The following is a 17967-nucleotide window of genomic DNA, read 5'->3' on the forward strand; positions in this document are numbered from 1 at the left end:
CCTGAAAACACTGTGAGAAACAATTCATTGGCTGAGCTTGTCGATCGGGAAGCAGGCTGCAGAGGGGCGGACTTGTTGGATTAGTCCGTCAATGGGAACCCTGCTGCAGCGGGATTCTTTTGATCCCAAGTTGAAGCCATGAATTGCTTTCATCAGTGAGCGGGAATGTTGCCTGATGGTAGTTGTTTGTCGTTAGTGATGTCATGCAAAACTCTTTAAACTCTTTAAACTTTTACTACAAATACTAATACTACTGGGTATTATGTCGTGATTCTGTGATTTATCTTTCTTTCCTTTTCTGGCCGCACACATCCTCATACTTGTTTTAATACTGATTTTATGTCTCGCTGATGTTCTTTGATAGTGAAGTCTAAAAGTAGGTGCTGCTGTAGTTTAATTACTATTTTTCATTATAATTTGGGGGTTTTCTTTGTTTAGTTGTACTTGTTCGGCAACGCATGAAGGCGGGTAGAGTAAAGACAATATGGAAATGTTTACTAAAGTACTTTCCGAAAGCTTAATAATTAAGAAAACAGAAAAAGAACACATTAGTATAAACCAGACTCTTTTAATTGTCCTCATAACAGCACATTTCCCAAAATGTCAAACAACTAATTTTAGCAAGCCTCCGTTATGCTAGACTGAATCATTGAGGAGCGTCTGGCCAGAAAAACTCCCTTTTCTATTTCATATTCTATTCTAGAGGTGGGACGGTGAGCTAAAGTTAGTCTTTGTTTGTTCAGTCGACACCACTACAGGGTTCCATATCATTATCACGTCAGAAAATGCCCAAAATAAAGACACAATTTCACATTTTAATTAAGTAGGCATGTGTATACCAGGTATTTAGTAGTTATTATACTTAAAACACATCTGAAATAGACAAACTTTAAGTTCACAATCCCAAACTGTTCCGTTCATCACTGATCTACCTCTGTGGCCATTTTATTGAAGCCATCTAGTGTTCAACATTAAGTTAATTTGGGGAATGTTGTCATAAAGTGCCGTCTTAACTGCTTGTTTCTCGCACTTCCCTGCCTCCTCGCCACAGGCCCTCAGAGTCCCTGTGAGAGAACAGACCTCCGTATGGCCATAGTAGCCGACCACCTCGGACTCAGCTGGACTGGTGAGTTGACTCACATTTCACACACAAAAACGCACAAAAACAGGCTTGAAAAGGAAGATCTTTATTCTGGTAATTGATACGACACAAAGAGAAACTTAAATCTCAATCCGTTCAGCGTACAACAGCTAGTTTGAGTTTGAAATGATTGTTTTTGTGATTACGAAGAAGGTGAAAACAGTGTGAAAAATGTATATTTTTATGCATGATAATAAATGATAAAAAGAAAGTCGGGACAATAACAAACGAGGAAACATCCGGAGGATCCCTCAGACAACATGACGCACAGATGAAGACCAGATAGGAAACGTGCCTCATGACAAAGTGAGCGTGAGTGAGTGAGCTGAAGCCACCGCTCCACGGCGTTTGTTGCCATCTGGTGGATCTGTAGACTACAAACGTGCAAACCGAGCCGCACCGCAGTGGCATTTACACCACATGCATCATCGGCACTACACGTCTGATGCAACAAGGAAGGAGAAACATTGTCATTCATCAAGAGAATCTTTAAGAACACACACACACACACACGCGCGCCTCAGGATGAGGAAAATTGGAGGTCAGGTGCTGGAAAACACAAACGTTATGTGTGATTAATTCTTACAGCACGAAGCCTGTACAAACAGCTGTTTATATTCTCCATGTCATGTGTATATATATATATTTTTTGGGGATGTCATTTTAGGTACATATGTAGTCCATCTGCGATTAGGGTGGGGCCTCTGCAGTTTATTCCAAGCCTGACCGCCTGCACTGCAGCACTGCCCAGCTGTGTGTGTGTGTGTGTGTGTGTGTGTTGTGTGTGTGTGTGTGTGTGTGTGTTGTGTGTGTGTGTGTCTCTGTGAGACGTCCATCTGAGTAGGAGTAGTTGTGTGCCTCTCCGTCCGGTCCGTTGACCCAGTGCGTGAATTCTAATCCATAATTAACGCGTGTTCCCGTTGCAGAGCTGCAGCGAATGAGCCACTGAACGTTGTGCTCTTGTGTTTTTTTTTGTTTTTTTTTTAACTTTCCGGCCGCATTTCACTCCTCAAAGACAACGTCCATCCGAGTTCAGCTCGTAACACGGGACCCGATGGGTCCGAGGGGGGAATTGTAATGGCTGCAGCCTCGAAATCTAGTTTAAAGCTTGCCTCCCTCTCCATATTTCCCATGTCTCTACACAAGCGATCGGTTTGCACCACATGTGATCAGACAGCTGACTCTCGTCTTGTTAAGCCCTTTCTGTGCCGTCGATCCCCTTTTTGAAATGTTGTGATTTGTGTTAAGTGAAGTCATTTTTTGGACGGGTCACTAATGGAAAATGAGCCTCTAGAATTGGCGTCGAGCGTCTTCATGGTTCTGCCCTCTTGCCGTTTCAGAGCTGGCCAGGGAGCTGGATTTCTCTGTGGATGAAATCAACTTCATCAGAGTGGAAAACCCCAATTCCCTGACGGCACAGAGCTTCATGCTCCTTAAGAAATGGGTGCACAGGGACGGTAAAAACGCCACAAGTAAGCAGCGGGCCGCCGTGACCTCGTGACGGAGAGAGCAGTGGGATGTGGCCGCTGGCGGTCGTGTCCCTCGCGAGAAAACATTTTCATTTTCCTATCTCGAGAAAACAATGCATCAATATGGAGGTTGTGTGGTGTTTATTCAATGCATTTCTGCCTCTCTCTCTCTCTCTCTCTCTCTCTCTCTGTCTCTCGTCTCCCCAGCGGATGCTTTAACTGCGGTGCTGACAAAGATCAATCGGTTGGATATTGTGACTTTGCTGGAGGGGCCCATATTTGACTACGGTAACATTTCAGGCACACGCTGCTTTGCCGATGATAACGCAGTATTCCCGGATCAGTCCGATGGTAAAGTGTAGCCCACCCTAGCTGAACTTCTTAAGTCTATCTCTCAGTCTATCCCCTCACCCTCCTTCACCTCCTTCTCTCAGACCAGACTGTGTAAAACAAACGCCAGAGCCAATTAGGCTCAACCAAATAGTGGAAGTTCATTAAGAGTTTGACCAAAATGAAGCAATGCCCCGCCGGGTCCATTGTGCTTGATGGACCTTCAGGTGGTAATAGCATCAGAGTCGAGTCCACTGGTTTGTTTTTCAACACTAGGCAGTGCACTTAATCAGTAGCACTCAGTCATTGGAACATCTGTAAAAACCTGTACCTTTTTGGGTGCATGAGACGTTAGTATGTTTGTCTGTTTTTTGTAAGCATGAAACCTGAAGCAAATGTAAGCTGCCAATGAACCGGTGTCTCTGTCCCATCTGAACAATGTGTTCTGATGATCCCAATGGGATTCTGAATGAGGCTCATTTTCCTCAGATGCGAAAGGGCAGAGGTTCATCTGGTGTAACAATAGTCATGTTTACGTGTATGTCATAACAATTTGAACTGCTACACAACACATCGTCTTTTTGTCAATTTCTGTCGTATGCTATTGCATAATGCAGAGAAACATAATTATAACAACCAATTTATAACAATTGCATGCTTGCTTTAAGCAGCATGGCAAGTGTTTTCTCTCTTTCTAACTCTCTCTCTCTTTCCTCTCAAATGAAAATTTAAATGTGGCAGCCCCTTATTCTCTGATTACGACGGACCAATGAGGTTCATCTCAGAACTTTGATTTGCATTTTTCACTAAGATCCGCTGAACGTTTCCCAGCTCCAAAAGCCTACTCTTTTACAAGAGTGTGTAGCTCCCTAACGAAGGAAGCGTTCTTTTACTAATAATTTTCAGCAGGTGTGTGCATTGTCATCCCTTTATTTTGGAGTATCACCAAACAACATTTTGGAAACGATTGACAGTTACAATGCAGGTATCGGACCTGTAAAATACTTTTCTATTATTATATTTTCTAGTAGAATAATTGAACATTTCCTAACCCACTGCTTCCACTGCTTGACGTGTTAACCACTGCCTTTATAGTGGCGAGGCAAACTTCTGAAATGGACCTGGTTGCCGATCCTTCTGATTGGGTTTCGTCCCAGCACGAGGAATTGCGCATCTTTCTGCAAAGATGACCTGAAATGAAGCCGATGTTTAACAGATTGAAAAGAAAAAAAAAAAGAAAAAAGTCAACAAATGCATGGCTACCTACGGCTTTGTGTGAGAGGCTGCCCGCTCTTTGAAAGGGGGTGGAGCCTTTTCAACACGCGGTCGCCTTGGCGACGCCCCACAGGCGGGCTGAAAACCAAACACCCCTTTTCAAAGTGTGCAGTGTATAATTCTGCTTCTGTGTAACTACCGCTACAGCTGTACGGTCTCTGTCGTCTCCTGGGGGGGGGGGGGTTGGGCCCCTTTCCCCCACCCTCCATGAGCCTCCCAGCTTCTACGCTCCTCTGCAGCTTCTCCTGCTTTGAGACCAGCAGACTGCCTCACGCCTCCTCTTCTCCTGCTTCTCGGCGACTAACTCCTTCAGCCGATTCCCCTCCTCAGCGCTCACTAACCAGCTAGTTTCCACCAGTGACTGCGCTACACGCTAACCTCAGCAGCCCCCCCCCACCCCCCCCCTCGATCCGGCTTCGCTTTGACCCTCGCCGCTGAGCTCAGGCCGACTAAAGTATCGGCGGAAGCACACAAGTCCTGTGGGGAGTGAGTTCATCTGTAAAGCCTCCCTGCGTTTTGACCAGATGACGCCCACAGCTAGTACGGCTAGCGTTAGCATTAGCATATCCCCAACCTTATTGCCCCTTTCAACAAGACTTTTCACTTTCTCTTCTCTGGTCTAATTGGTAGTGTCACTGTATTGTAAAACTTCCTGTTACAAAATATATATATTCAGCTTCTTCTTATACTAACGCTACCAACTTCAGTTTTATTTTATCCCCCCAACCTGCTCTGAAGCCAGAACGTATATCATCTTTACTCCACTGATGGAAAGGAAGCTGTTCTGCTTTTCCCCGCCTACTCCCATCAACTGCGGGATCCGCAATCCCATGAGTCTTTGCTTCTGCAGCTTCACTTCTTCATCGACCACGTTCATGTCCCTGTCTTTGCACTCATCTGTTTCATAACTTTTGTGTGTCTTTTCAAGTTCTGTCTAACTGTTTTGTTTGTTCTTCTTTTGTCTCGTGGTGACGTGTGTTTTATTTTAGTAGCTCCAAAGCTTCTTAGATCTCCTACGTTCCATCGGAGTCCTCAAACGCCCCGGCCGCTCTGCCCTCTCTATACTCCCACTACCTTCGTCTTTCCTTCGACTCCCCCCTTCGATCCAGGCCGTGTCACCCCGTTCTCTCCCCCCTCCCCTCCTCCTGCCTCTTCTCCCTCCTCCGCCTTTCACTGCTCGTCCCCTCCTCCCTCACCTTCCGTTTACTTTCTGCCCGTCGCTCCTCTTCACCCTTGCTTTTTAACCCAGCCAAACCCCCCATCTCTCCCCTCCTCCCCTCAAAGCCCTTCTAGTTGCTCCTCTTTCTTCTCTCCTCGCCTGCTTATTCCTCATCCCTTTCCTGACTCGGCCCTGCCTCTGCCCTCGTCTCCTCCAGCTCCGTCTATTCCTCCTCTCGCTCTTCGGCCTTCTCGCCTATCCCTCTCCACCTCTACTCCTTCCTCTCCCACCTTCCCATCTCCTCCTCCTTCTTGCACCACCTCTACTCCTTGCTACCCCACCTTCCCATTTTCTCATCCCCTGCCACCTTTGCCAGTTACTATCCCCTTCTCTCCTCCTATCCACTCTCCTCCTCCCACCTCTCTCTATTTAACATGTGCCTCCTCACCTCCTCCAGATCTTCCCCTCTCTTCCCTTTCATCTTCTCCCTTTCCTCCTCCCCCACCTCATTGTTCCCCCTCTCCAACCCCAAAGCATCACTTTCCTATCTCCCCTCCGCCCTCCCCCCTCCCTCCTGGTGTCCCTTCCTATTTCAAGCGAGATCGTTCTGTTCCTGAATACTACATTTAGAAGCCTCAAATGTTGCTTTTCTCTGCCTTTTTTTGTTGAATTCAACACAACTAACTTACCTGAATTCTGCTTGAGCCTTTGCTCATACGTTAAAAATAAACTATTATATATTTATTGAGACAATCAGGCTGAAACCCGTCCTCACTAATTTTACTCTTGTTGCGTTTTAATGGTCTTTAAAAGTCTGGGCTTGGCTGACCTAACTACAACACGTCCTAAAGAGCCCTTTGTGGATACAGTACATGCGAAGTTTCTTCCTTTCTATATTGTGTCTTTGCTTTCTGTTTCCATTGTGATGTGTGTATCGCTGATCCAGCAGTCACACAGGGATCCCCACTCGTGGAGAATCCTTAACGCAGCATTCTTTTTTTTGTGGGCCACTTTGGGGCAACACCTTTGAAAACACAGCAAGAGCTGAGATGGCTCACAAGTAGCTGCAAATTGACACATCCAGCAGCAGCATTCGTCCGGAGTCGTGTTTGAATTTCTCTCTTTATGCTCCATTTTTGGTCTCCACCAACTACTGAGGAAATATCTGTCTCTTTATCCGCTAAATGTTGATATTTATATAATTTATATATACAACATTTTTAGAGAAGAACAAATAGTGCTGGACTCAAATACGACTGCAAACGAATGACAATGTTAATTTCACCCATATGAGCTTCCTATGAGCTGCATAAGAGCTTCATATGAGTGATAACATTTCAATGTTGTGTTTACAGCTCACTCTGCTTCCCCTTAGTGGCCATAAAGAAATAAGGGGTGTTACACCTGTCTGACTTTTGAACAAATGTTAGATGTTACAAGTGTTTTCATCACCTCCACCATCCAACCCTCCCCTTCCCTTCCTCCTTCCTTTCTCCCCTCCCCATGTTTTCGTCTCCCCTTCCCCCTTCAATCCCCTCACCCGTTAACCCTTTACTCCTGCCATCCACCCAGGATACAACAATTTAGATCTGGAGCTGCAAACCCCCACAGACCTGAACTTCCAGCCCCCCACCCCGCTTCGCTCAGACGACTTCTTCTTTAGCGAAGGCGACGCTAGCGCAGACTCCCCTAGCAAGGTCGCGCTGACTAGACCCAGCGACCTCTCCCTCACTCAGACCACCAGCACTTCTAGCAGCGACCCCCCCACAGTGGCCGCGGGCCCCGCCTTCACGGCCCCGCAGCCCCCCATGGTCAATGCCGAAGACACGACCTTGAATGCCGGCGAAAGAGAGGCGTCCCGGGAGGAAAACACAGGGCGGGTTTATTTCGAGAGGCCGGAGAACGACAGGAGGACGGTAGAGCAGTTGGGAAAGGGAAGAGACAGGGAGGAACCGAGGGGGGGGCAAGGCGTCGTTTTGGAGCGCCAGAGGGAAGACGCGCCCTCGGCCACCCCTCGCAGAAATGGAAAGCCGGATGAAGAAGCAGCAGAAGAGGAGGAGGAGGAGGAGGAGATGACTCCGGAGAGGCTGCAGAGCCTGCTGGACGACATCAAGCAGGAGGGAGGCTTCGAGGACGAGGAGATGACGGAGGAGAGGATGAACGAGATCCTCCGTCAGCTTCATCAAGCGGAGAAACCCCTGTGTTCAGTTCCAGGCTGGAGATGCGAGACGTCGGGCGCCATCGCCGAGTCGGCGGCCGCCGGCGCCGAGGAGGGCAGGTAGGGACGCCGCAAGGTGTTGGCGCCGCTCGTTTCGCCGGCCTCAGCCCGGTGAGACGACGCCATTGCGACTTATTGTCTTATTGTTTTTTTCCGCCCCGCAGCCCGGCTGATTCGACGCGGCGGCGTGCGGCTCGGAGCGACAGACACAACGGAGGTGACGCCGGTGCAGACGTGGAAGAGGAGGAGGAGGAGGAGGCGGCCCGGAGGAAGAGCCCTCAGGGGGACGGCAGCACAGCGGCGCCAAGCAGAGGACAGCAGGAGGGAGGTGAAAGGTCACAGCACAAAGCCCAGGTGAGAGTCGCTCTCCTAAGTCAAGCTGGTCATATTTTATTCACTCATTTATATATTTTTTTTAATTTACACACACACAGACACACACATGGTGTCTGTGGTCTTGAATAAGGGATTGATATGTTTCTTTGCTACAATAATAATAATCATATAATATATACATGTAAAGCCTTCAGATCTAGTGGGATTAATCTTAATTAAACTTTCTACAAAGTCATAAATTGAAGGCTCTCACACACACACACACACACACACTTTCTCACTGACACAATGCTCCTGGGCTGCCCTCGTCAGGGGAGCGTTAGAGCCGAGGAGTCCGACTCCGAGGAGGAGACCACTGTCACCACCAGGGTGTACCGCAGACGAGTCATCCTGAAGGTGTGTGGACCGCTCGAGCCCGAGTGAACTTGCTTTAAAGCTTTGAGACTCGAGTGTGAAGAGTCAGCGAGTCAGATTTAAAAAAAAAAAAAAAGTTGTGGCGGTGTGCGTTTTGTGTGTTTCTGCACATGATTTGTTAACATGGGAGTGGCTTTGTGTGCAGCTATCATTTATATCAGAGAGGTTTCCATCCAACTGTTTTTATTCGTACATGAAACATTACAGTTGAAAGTCTCATGATGCTATGCTGAAACTATGCAAAGAAGTGTAATGAAACCAGGTAATTTATACATAAAGAAGAGAAGGAGTACACAAGAGGCTGGTGTGCTTGTCTGAGAAATGATTTAATGATATATAAAAACAGCTCAAGTTTTCTATAATTACATAACTTCTTTTAGTCATCCTGATGCATTCTCTCTTACTCAGATTAACATCAACTATCTTCATTCGCCCCTCACCTGCAATGGATGGAAACGTGTGTGTGTGTGTGTGTGTGTGTGTGTGTGTGTGTTTGTTTTTCCAGCATGAGGTGGATCTCACTGGGCTGCTGTTGGTGCTGCGTGTTGCCTTCATATCAACATTTGATTCGCTCGTGTCGTAATTGCGGAACGACGCAATTCTTTCGTGTGAGAAACTGAGGGAAAATCGTCATACTTGCTTGATTATTTTTTGGGGGGGGGGGGGGGGTGGGGGTTTGGACACATCTGTTGGACTTACAGCACACTATGTACAGCTTGTGTAACTCTGTGTTTGTGGAAAGCATCCCAAACAGAAGCAAGGTTCAGTATTCATTATTTGAAAGGAGGGAAACCCAACGGCTGTCAATGTCTTCTGTAATGTAAATAACCAGATGACCAACAGTCCCAACAGATGGCCTCTCAAATCTCCTCCCAAACTACATCCACCTCCCCCCCCCCCCCCCCATCCTTTAACCCTCCATCCTTTCCTCTCAGGGGGAGGAGGCCAAAAACATTCCTGGAGAGTCTGTGACGGAGGAGCAGTTCACAGATGAAGATGGGAATCTGGTCACTAGAAAAGTAACCATTCGCACCTTCCTCCATCACCTGTCGCATCACACAAACATCCCCCCTCCCCCTGACACGTTCTGCCCTCTACAGGTCATCAGAAAAGTGGTGCGCCGTGTGTTCAACACGGAGGAAAGGGAAGGCGCTGCTGCTGCTGCTGATGGTGGTGGTGCTGATGGTGGTGGTGCTAGTGGTGTAGCTGCTGCTGCTTCTTCAACAGGGGCCGCAGGGGTAAAGGGCAAGAAGAGGGGCAAGCGCTCCAACAAGGGCCCCAAGGCTGAGAAGTCTGGAGGGAAAACTGAGGTTGGCGTAAAAAAAACACCTGCAACCTACCTGTAGAGGCCGACTTCCCCCCCCCCTCCTCCTCCCCCCCTGCATGACGCTGTGACCAATAGAAACCAGGCAACAGTCTGACGGCCTTCTTGAAATCCTGCTAAAAACGTGCGCTATCTTTGGTTGATAAACGGTTAAAGACGACATTGGTAACAAGTCGGATCCCTAACAGCCTGCACACACAAACGTGTGTAGATGCTTGTGTGTGTGTGTGTGTTTTCTTCGTATTGCTGTGCATCAGTAGAACTTTCCCACTGCCATCCCGGCCTGTGGATTGGACCAACACTAACACACACACTGTGTTTCCACTAATATAGAGACAATGTGATTCTAACGCTCTTTTCCCGTCTCTCTGGCAGCATGAAACCTGTAGCTGAGCTCCGCGGTAGCTTCACTAGCACCAAGCTAACTTCGGTTTTCTCTGTGTGTGTTTTTTTCTTCTTCTTCCGTCTCTCAAACCTCGCTCTGCCAAGCAGCCCGGAGGCAACAAGAAACCAGGGAAGAGGAGTCAGTCCTAGCGGCGGAGCTCCGAACTTCACCAGGTGAGAACCTGCTCTTGTGCATAAATACCAATCAGTCCCATCTTGGGAAATTCGCTTATTCGCATTCTTGCTGGAAGTTGGATGAGAGGTTGTATTGAGACGGGAGAGCAACAAGATGGCATGTTCCTTTGTTTATAAAGTGTCTGGAAATAGTAAAGAAGTAACACGTTAAAACAGCTTGTTTGGTGTGATTAACAGACGCAGCAAGTCTATAATGAACCTTTTCAAATAGTTATGAATAGAATATTAGATCTCATTAGAACGGTGTGATCAACGCGATCCCTCTGCCTGCAGGTCCACTGACGTCCACACGAGCACCTCGGGGGGGGAAGACCGGTCCATCGGGGCCCCTGAAGCTGTCCCTCACCACGCATGGTTCTCCAGCGGGACGACGCAACAAAAAAACAAAACAGAGTTACTTTTCTTTGATTTCGCATGAGCATGTCACCTAAAACTCACTCACATGTCGGGGGAAGAAAAGAAGAAAAAAAAGGACACGTGAGCTGGAGCTTCATCGCGTCTTCGGCACAAAACGAGGAAGACCGTAAACTCTGAGGAGGAGGAAGAGGTGCGACTCTCACTCGCTCCTCCTGGATCCGCAGCATCGTGGGCCCACCGAATTGGTCCTTTTTTTTTAAATTGAAATATAGAAAATGATTGGGGGGGGGGGGGGGGATTTTTTGTTTGTTGTTGTATAGAAAAGACACTGTATAAACTCTTTAAAGAAAACCAGGAGGAATCAGTAGCTGGAACGGATTGTTTCTGCACTGACGTGAGTTGATGAAGCTTTTTGAGGGCGCGACCCTTGACCTGCTCTTCCCAAACAAATACAAAAGAAAAAAAAAGCTGTGTGGAAATGAGGAACGAATGGACAGAAAAAACAAAAAAAGCGCTTGATTTGAATGGAATGTTTGTTTAAAGCCAACAGCTCTTCCCGCTCTTTGTCTCCAGAGGGACGACCTTCTGCTGCATGTGACGTCACTTTACTTTATCGCCTTTATTTTAACCCTCAACTCAAAAGCACTGCAACGCCATCAGAGCGCCGGCTCCCGTCAGCACTCGTAACGCATCTGTATCCGTTTTTACTTTTCAACACAAACGTGTAACCTCCTGACTGCTACCTGTACGCCCATAACGCATACCAGAAGTGGAAGTTTAAGCTTTGAGATCTGCTTTGATTTTAAAAATTAAAAAAAAAAAAAAAAAAAATCTAATAAGCATTGACTGTTTGATAACTTTTATCTTTAACAGGTTCTAATTACATGAGAACAAGGGACTCCTTTCAGATCCATTATCCAAATACTGTTTTTATTAACTGTTAAACACAGTACTGATCACACGTTCTGTGTCGTTTTTCTTTCCGTTTGTCTTTTTACACACGAGTACACCCCCCCCCCCCCCCCCCCCCCCGAGCATCCGTTGTTGATGAATCTGTTTCCAACATGTATGACAAACCAACATAGCCTACACTGGATGATCCAAGTAATTATTTAAACAGAAAAATAAACTGTGTTTAAACTGAAAACCTGTGTTTTTGTTTTTGTCGCAGTTTTGAGTTTTTTTTTCAAACCTTCTGCAACACTATTTATAAGATGACATGATTTACTTTTTGCAACCTAACTAGCATACCATGATTTTATGCCATTGTTTGAGGTAAAATAGTTTAATATACTATAATATTACCATTTAACACTTTACTTATTGAAGCCTTTTAGACATGCTATTTGCTTTCAGCCACTACTTTATGGCATAATGTCACTGATTTAACAGTTGCAATATTCTATGACACTTAAGATAAGTTGTGAAACTACCATAAAACTATAATAGTTCTGCACATTATGTTTTGGAATAGCTCTCTCGTTGAATATTTGGGCCATACAAGATTGATCCAATAAATCTGCATATGCAGTTTCTGTTTAATCCATCAATAAATTATTTATTCAGGGATATTTGGATTTAAAATAAAATAGTACTTGTAGTTATCTTGCTGTACTGGTCTCAGCAAATGTACATATAAAACCATTAAGTAACTTGATTAACGGCTCTTTTTCATATATTTACATGGTCCCTCTTTAGAAGATGTTATTTAGTCCAGTACATGAAGAACAAAGCTCTATAAAACGGTTCTACAACTGTTGAGAAAGAAAAAAGTAGAAGCTTCACATAATGTGTGTAGATTTAAATGGGAAAAAGTGTTTCATCATCACCCAGAACTTGTGGCGGCGGCTTTGCTTGAAGACTCGTCCCCGTGAGCCCGGGCGCGTCTCTTCAGACGCTCCGTCCTGGCGTGCGCCCGCCCCCCCCCCTCGTGCACGCCCATGTGCTTGGCCAGCGAGCCGCCGGCCCCGAAGCTCTTGCCGCAGACGTTGCACAGGTACGGCTTCTCGCCCGTGTGGGACCTCACGTGGATCTTCAGCGCCCCGCTCTTGTAGAACGCCTTGCCGCACACGGCGCAGCGGTGCGCCGACTCCCCCGTGTGGATCATGGAGTGCGTCTTCAGGGTGCCCCGCTGCCTGAACCCTTTCCCGCAGACGCTGCAGAGGAAGGGTTTCTCCCCCGTGTGGATCCTCATGTGGGCCGTCATGTACTCCTTGAAGCCGAAGCTCTGGCCGCACACGCTGCAGGCGTAGGGCCTCTCCCCCGTGTGCGCCCTCATGTGACCCATCAGATTCCCGTTCTGGGCGAACGCCTTGCCGCAGACGTTGCAGACGTACGGCTTCTCCCCCGTGTGCGTCCGGCCGTGCATCGCCAGCTGCTGGGGGCTCTCGAAGCGCTTGCCGCAGACCTCGCAGTCGTTGGTGCGGACGTACGTCTGCAGGTGGCGCCGCAGGCCGTCTCCGGACTCGAAGCGCTCGCCGCACACGCCGCACGCGTCCGCGTCGCCCTCGTCTTCCTGCACGTGCTTCAGGAAGGAGGCTCTGTAGCAGAAGGACTTGCCGCAGACTTTGCAGCTATACTTCAGAGGCGATGGGTCCTTACCGTCCTTTTTTTGGCCTCCTCTTGGTTTGTCCGTGCCTTTGGTTTCGGAGTTTTCTAAACGAGGTTCGTCTTTGGTCTCCTCGCCGCCCCCCGCCTCGTCCCCGCGGGCCTTTTCTTCTTCTTCCTCGTTGTGGGTTTGTAAATGCGTCTTCAAGCTCTCGCCCGGCTCCAGATGTTTCCCGCAGGCGCCGCACAGATCCGAGCTCTGCTCGTGCAGAAGCACGTGTTTCAGAAAAGAGCGCTTGGAGCGGAAACCCTTTCCACACACTCGGCAACGACTCTGTCCCCCAAGTTGGATCTTGTTGTCCGCGGAGATTTGACTTTCGGTTTTCGGTATCTTCTTCCCAGCCACACCTCTGAGGGAAGACCTCCCACACACGTCGCTGTGATCCTCAGCTTGATTATGCCTCTTAAATGTTTTCCGTTTGTTTGTTTTGAGAAGTTTCTCGGCTTCGGAATCGTTTGGCGGGAGCAGCTCGTTGTCGGCGGGGGACAGCGCCTCCGCACGTGAAGGTGTACCGTCCGTCTCCGTGGACGCGTCTTTAGTCCTGGGCAGATCGGAGGATGTGTCCTTTCCACAGTTGGAGCCGCGGAGCGGCCGTGTGTCTGAGGAGAAGATCAAAGAGAACCTTTAAACATGGAAACACTGAAAACTAGAAAGAATACAAACATCAAGCATACTTACACTATTTTCTCTAAACTGCATGGGCATTGGCCACCAAAAAGATAGATAAATAAATAAATAAATAAATAAAGAGTATTGTCTAGTTGCCTGAATGGAAATGTGAGCATTAGATACTCAAAGATAATTATTACATTTAAAAAAAAAAAAAAAGGAGATTTAAGTGCACAACAAATTCAAAATTGAATTTTAAAGCTTCAAGCAGATGAATGAATGAGTCCATCCATCCATCCACCTTCATACGGGGTCCGTGCCATCTTCAGGCAGGGTACAGGGTACACCAGCCAACACAGAGACAAAACTAACCAGTCACACCCAAACACCTACGGGCAAACAAAGGCTGCTGGGTGGAGGCGACAGTGTGAACCACCAGAATTAAATAAATATATCATTGCACTGTATTTTACCTAAATGTAAAAAAAGAATGATTGCAATTAATAAAAACCACTAAACTATTGTACTCCTTGGCCTTGGATATGCATCCATAACTACTTCTAGATTAACCTACAATGCACCTGTCCTGCGTACATTTGTCTCAATTTTTTAACAACATGCTCATCAGCTGGCGCTTACGGTCGATCTCTTCACGGGGACTAGAATCTTCCGTCTCGTGTTCTCCCACCATCTTCTCCAGGATCCTGAAGATCTCGTCGACAACCGCCAACAGCCGCCTGCGTACAGCCGCCCTCTGCTGCTCAGGGGACATATCTGCTGGAATGTATATTTATATATGTTATAAGAATTGAATGCATTGTACATCTTTGACATTGTGTACACGTGGCGTCCATCGTGGTCTGTCTGTCCACCCCGGAAGAGGGATCCCTCCTCTGACGTTCGCCCTAAGGATTGTGGGAGTTTTTCCCCTGTGCCGATGTGAGGCTTTCGGGACAGAGGATGTCGCACGTGTTACGATTTTGGGCTGTGCAAAATAAAATGAACTTTAACAACTGCAACATAACAAATATTCATGATGTATGTACAAATGTTTAAATAACCCACTCTGCATATTGTGCAAAACGTTTGACTACAATACTTTTAACTCTAACTGAATACTTTTACACCCAATAATCGCTACTTTTACTCAATTAACAAATCGTAGTAGTTCCTACACACTTGAAAAGTACCTCCAACAATCAAGTGTCGTGTGTAACAAACAAAAAGACGAGTGACGTATTTAGGCAGCAGAAGATGACGTCACGTAAAACCCGCTGGGCACTTTAATTTAAAAACAACAGACCTGACTTCTCCTCCGCGGCGCGGAGTATTTCCTCCGCGACCGCCGTCAGTCTCTCGGCCAGCAGCGTCTTCACCGCCCGCAGGTCGGACATTGTGCGCCGACGCGACGTCTTCTCATATAATTTGTTTTTAATTTTCCGTCTTTCGCACCCGACGACGCTTTGAACGATACGACAGCGGGCGGGAGCGAGCGAGGCCACCACGGGACTTCCGGGTTTGTCTTCTTCGTGTGCATCAAAAAGCCAACGGGTTGCCGTGGAGACAGCGCCACCGCGTGTTGGTAAAATGGTGTTACAGTGGACTCTTGTATTCTAAAAAATTCACTTACCAAAAAATAAATAAGTACTGAAAGCCTCAAAGTACCAATGTTTAAGGTTCATCATAATAAAGAATGCATACAAGATGCATTAATGTGTTCAGCACTTTAATATTGCAGCTGGTGAAGGTGGAGCTATATTATTTTTTTTAATTATTATTTATCATGGTTTCGCCGTGTGACACACTCTTTTGCATGTTTTCACACACGCTCGCACGACACATCAAATTTCTTTTGAACTTTCATCGACTTTGTTAGTCTTCGCGGAACAACTCATCTACAGTAAAGGAAGTTCCTCTTCACACTGCTAACTAATATATAGAAATATATGTGTATAACAAATTCATCTTGTTCGTATATTTGGAGGTTTTCGTCGCTAAAGAACATGCTTTGACTAAATCTTTATTCTACCGCAGTTTGTCCACTAAACAATAATAATTAGGCTGTGTTTTATTTGAACTCAATGTCTCCCAAGGTGAAATAATTGAGTAAACCACAAATGTAGATATGCACGTCTGTCAGCGTGCCTCTGTGCACAAAAAGACGCAGACAGAGGCACGCTGCGTGCATCTTTGTGCGTCTACATGTCAACGTGCCTTTTTTGCACAAATGTCAGTGTGCCTCTGTGCACAAAGATGCATGCTGACATGTAGACGCACAAAGATGCACGCAGCCAGTCATCAATAAACTGTCAGCTGGTTGCACTGATAGAACATTCTGGCCCATTGCTTGTGGATTGGACTATTTATCTTTATTTTGTGCACTCTCACAGTTCATTAAAAACTACAAAAACACTTGGCAGTTCCTAGTAAAATCAAAACTCTTTTTTTATTTAATAGTTTCTCTACGAAAACTGGCCTCCAGGCATAGGTCTTGAACTCTCACTCACGGCTTTGATGGTGCTCCCAATCAGGATGGACCCTCAATTAAGCCTTCTGATGGATTGTCTGCAAAACACGGAGGAACAAGCCACCAACAATGGTCCAGTACATAACCACTAAAAATCAACGTATCTGAAATCAAGCAAATTATTTAGTCATTAGTTCAGTTCTTCTATGTGTAATTCTCTTGCTTCTTTTTCTTTTCCGTTTCACTTTGACCTGGGTGTGCTCCTGTGCACAAGACCTCGTTGAAGTAATAGTAATAATTATTATATATATATTAAATTAAACAAACAGTGACACTGTGAATCATCGTGAGGTCTGGTGTCTCTAGTGGAATCAAAGCTGACCTTCCTGATCCACATTTGGGATTTTATTCATGCCCCTTCATGCAGACATCGCTTCTGCTTTGAAAGAGTTTTGAGGTTTGAGTAGAAATCTCAAGGTTAAATACGAGAAACAAAGGGTTGATTAGTGTGTGGTGAAGTAGCAAAGGGGAAGAGCTGCTGCCACAAGCCTGCACTGCATTTCAAGGTTGTGGGTTCAAGCCCAGTCTTGGGTTTGAGCCTTTGGCTTTACTTCAGGTTTGAGTAGCAATCTCAAGGTTAAATACAACAAAGGGTTGGTTCGTGTGTGGTGAAGTAGCACAGTGGAAGAGCTGCTGCCACAAGCCTGCACTGCATTTGAAGATCCTGGGTTCAAGCCCAGTCTTGGGTTTGAGCCTTTGGCTTTACTTCAGGTTTGAGTAGCAATCTCAAGGTTAAATACGAGAAACAAAGGGTTGAGTAGTGTGTGGTGAAGTAGCAAAGGGGAAGAGCTGCTGCCACAAGCCTGCACTGCATTTCAAGGTTGTGGGTTCAAGCCCACTCTTGGTTTTGAGCCTTTGGCTTTACTTCAGGTTTGAGTAGCAATCTCAAGGTTAAATACAACAAACAAAGGGTTGGTTAGTGTGTGGTGAAGTAGCACAGCGGAAGAGCTGCTGAAATAAGCCCCTGCACTGCATTTCAAGGTTGTGGGTTCAAGCCCACTCTTGGTTTTGAGCCTTTGGCTTTACTTCAGGTTTGAGTAGCAATCTCAAGGTTAAATACGAGAAACAAAGGGTTGAGTAGTGTGTGGTGAAGTAGCAAAGGGGAAGAGCTGCTGCCACAAGCCTGCACTGCATTTCAAGGTTGTGGGTTCAAGCCCACTCTTGGTTTTGAGCCTTTGGCTTTACTTCAGGTTTGAGTAGCAATCTCAAGGTTAAATACAACAAACAAAGGGTTGGTTAGTGTGTGGTGAAGTAGCACAGCGGAAGAGCTGCTGAAATAAGCCCCTGCACTGCATTTCAAGGTTGTGGGTTCAAGCCCACTCTTGGTTTTGAGCCTTTGGCTTTACTTCAGGTTTGAGTAGCAATCTCAAGGTTAAATACAACAAACAAAGGGTTGGTTAGTGTGTGGTGAAGTAGCAAAGGGGAAGAGCTGCTGCCACAAGCCTGCACTGCATTTCAAGGTTGTGGGTTCAAGCCCAGTTTTAGGTTTGAGCCTTTGGCTTTACTTCAGGTTTGAGTAGCAATCTCAAGGTTAAATACAACAAAGGGTTGGTTTGTGTGTGGTGAAGTAGCACAGTGGAAGAGCTGCTGCCACAAGCCTGCACTGCATTTCAAGGTTGTG

At 46.5% G+C, this 17967-nt stretch overlaps 2 protein-coding genes across 6 annotated transcripts in view; one reads left to right on the forward strand and one right to left on the reverse strand.

The window, feature by feature from the left end:
- The window catches only part of LOC119212892 (ankyrin-3-like), a 68507-nt gene extending 56915 nt beyond the window's left edge, over positions 1-11592 (forward strand). The window contains exons 37-45 of one of the 5 annotated variants that reach the window (XM_062559881.1): positions 1052-1126; positions 2482-2613; positions 2818-2961; positions 6947-7652; positions 7757-7946; positions 8241-8324; positions 9278-9652; positions 10156-10224; positions 10519-11592. In XM_062559881.1, coding sequence (XP_062415865.1) covers positions 1052-1126; positions 2482-2613; positions 2818-2961; positions 6947-7652; positions 7757-7946; positions 8241-8324; positions 9278-9652; positions 10156-10200 — 1751 coding nt within the window. In that variant the 3' untranslated portion in view covers positions 10201-10224; positions 10519-11592. The other 4 variants (XM_062559880.1, XM_037463746.2, XM_037463747.2 and 1 more) reach the window with 4 other exon arrangements.
- Positions 11593-12427: 835 nt separating this feature from the next.
- On the reverse strand, positions 12428-15354 carry LOC119212907 (zinc finger and SCAN domain-containing protein 2-like). Its single transcript, XM_037463770.2, has 3 exons — positions 15123-15354; positions 14459-14596; positions 12428-13809 (listed from the first exon to the last, which is right to left on the reverse strand). The coding sequence occupies exons 1-3, from the start codon at positions 15211-15213 to the stop codon at positions 12428-12430; spliced, it is 1611 nt and encodes a 536-aa protein (XP_037319667.2). The 5' UTR covers positions 15214-15354.
- Between the last annotated feature and the right edge of the window lie 2613 nt (positions 15355-17967).

This window comes from Pungitius pungitius, chromosome 21, assembly GCF_949316345.1.
Source record: "Pungitius pungitius chromosome 21, fPunPun2.1, whole genome shotgun sequence".
NCBI classification, from domain to species: domain Eukaryota; kingdom Metazoa; phylum Chordata; class Actinopteri; order Perciformes; family Gasterosteidae; genus Pungitius; species Pungitius pungitius.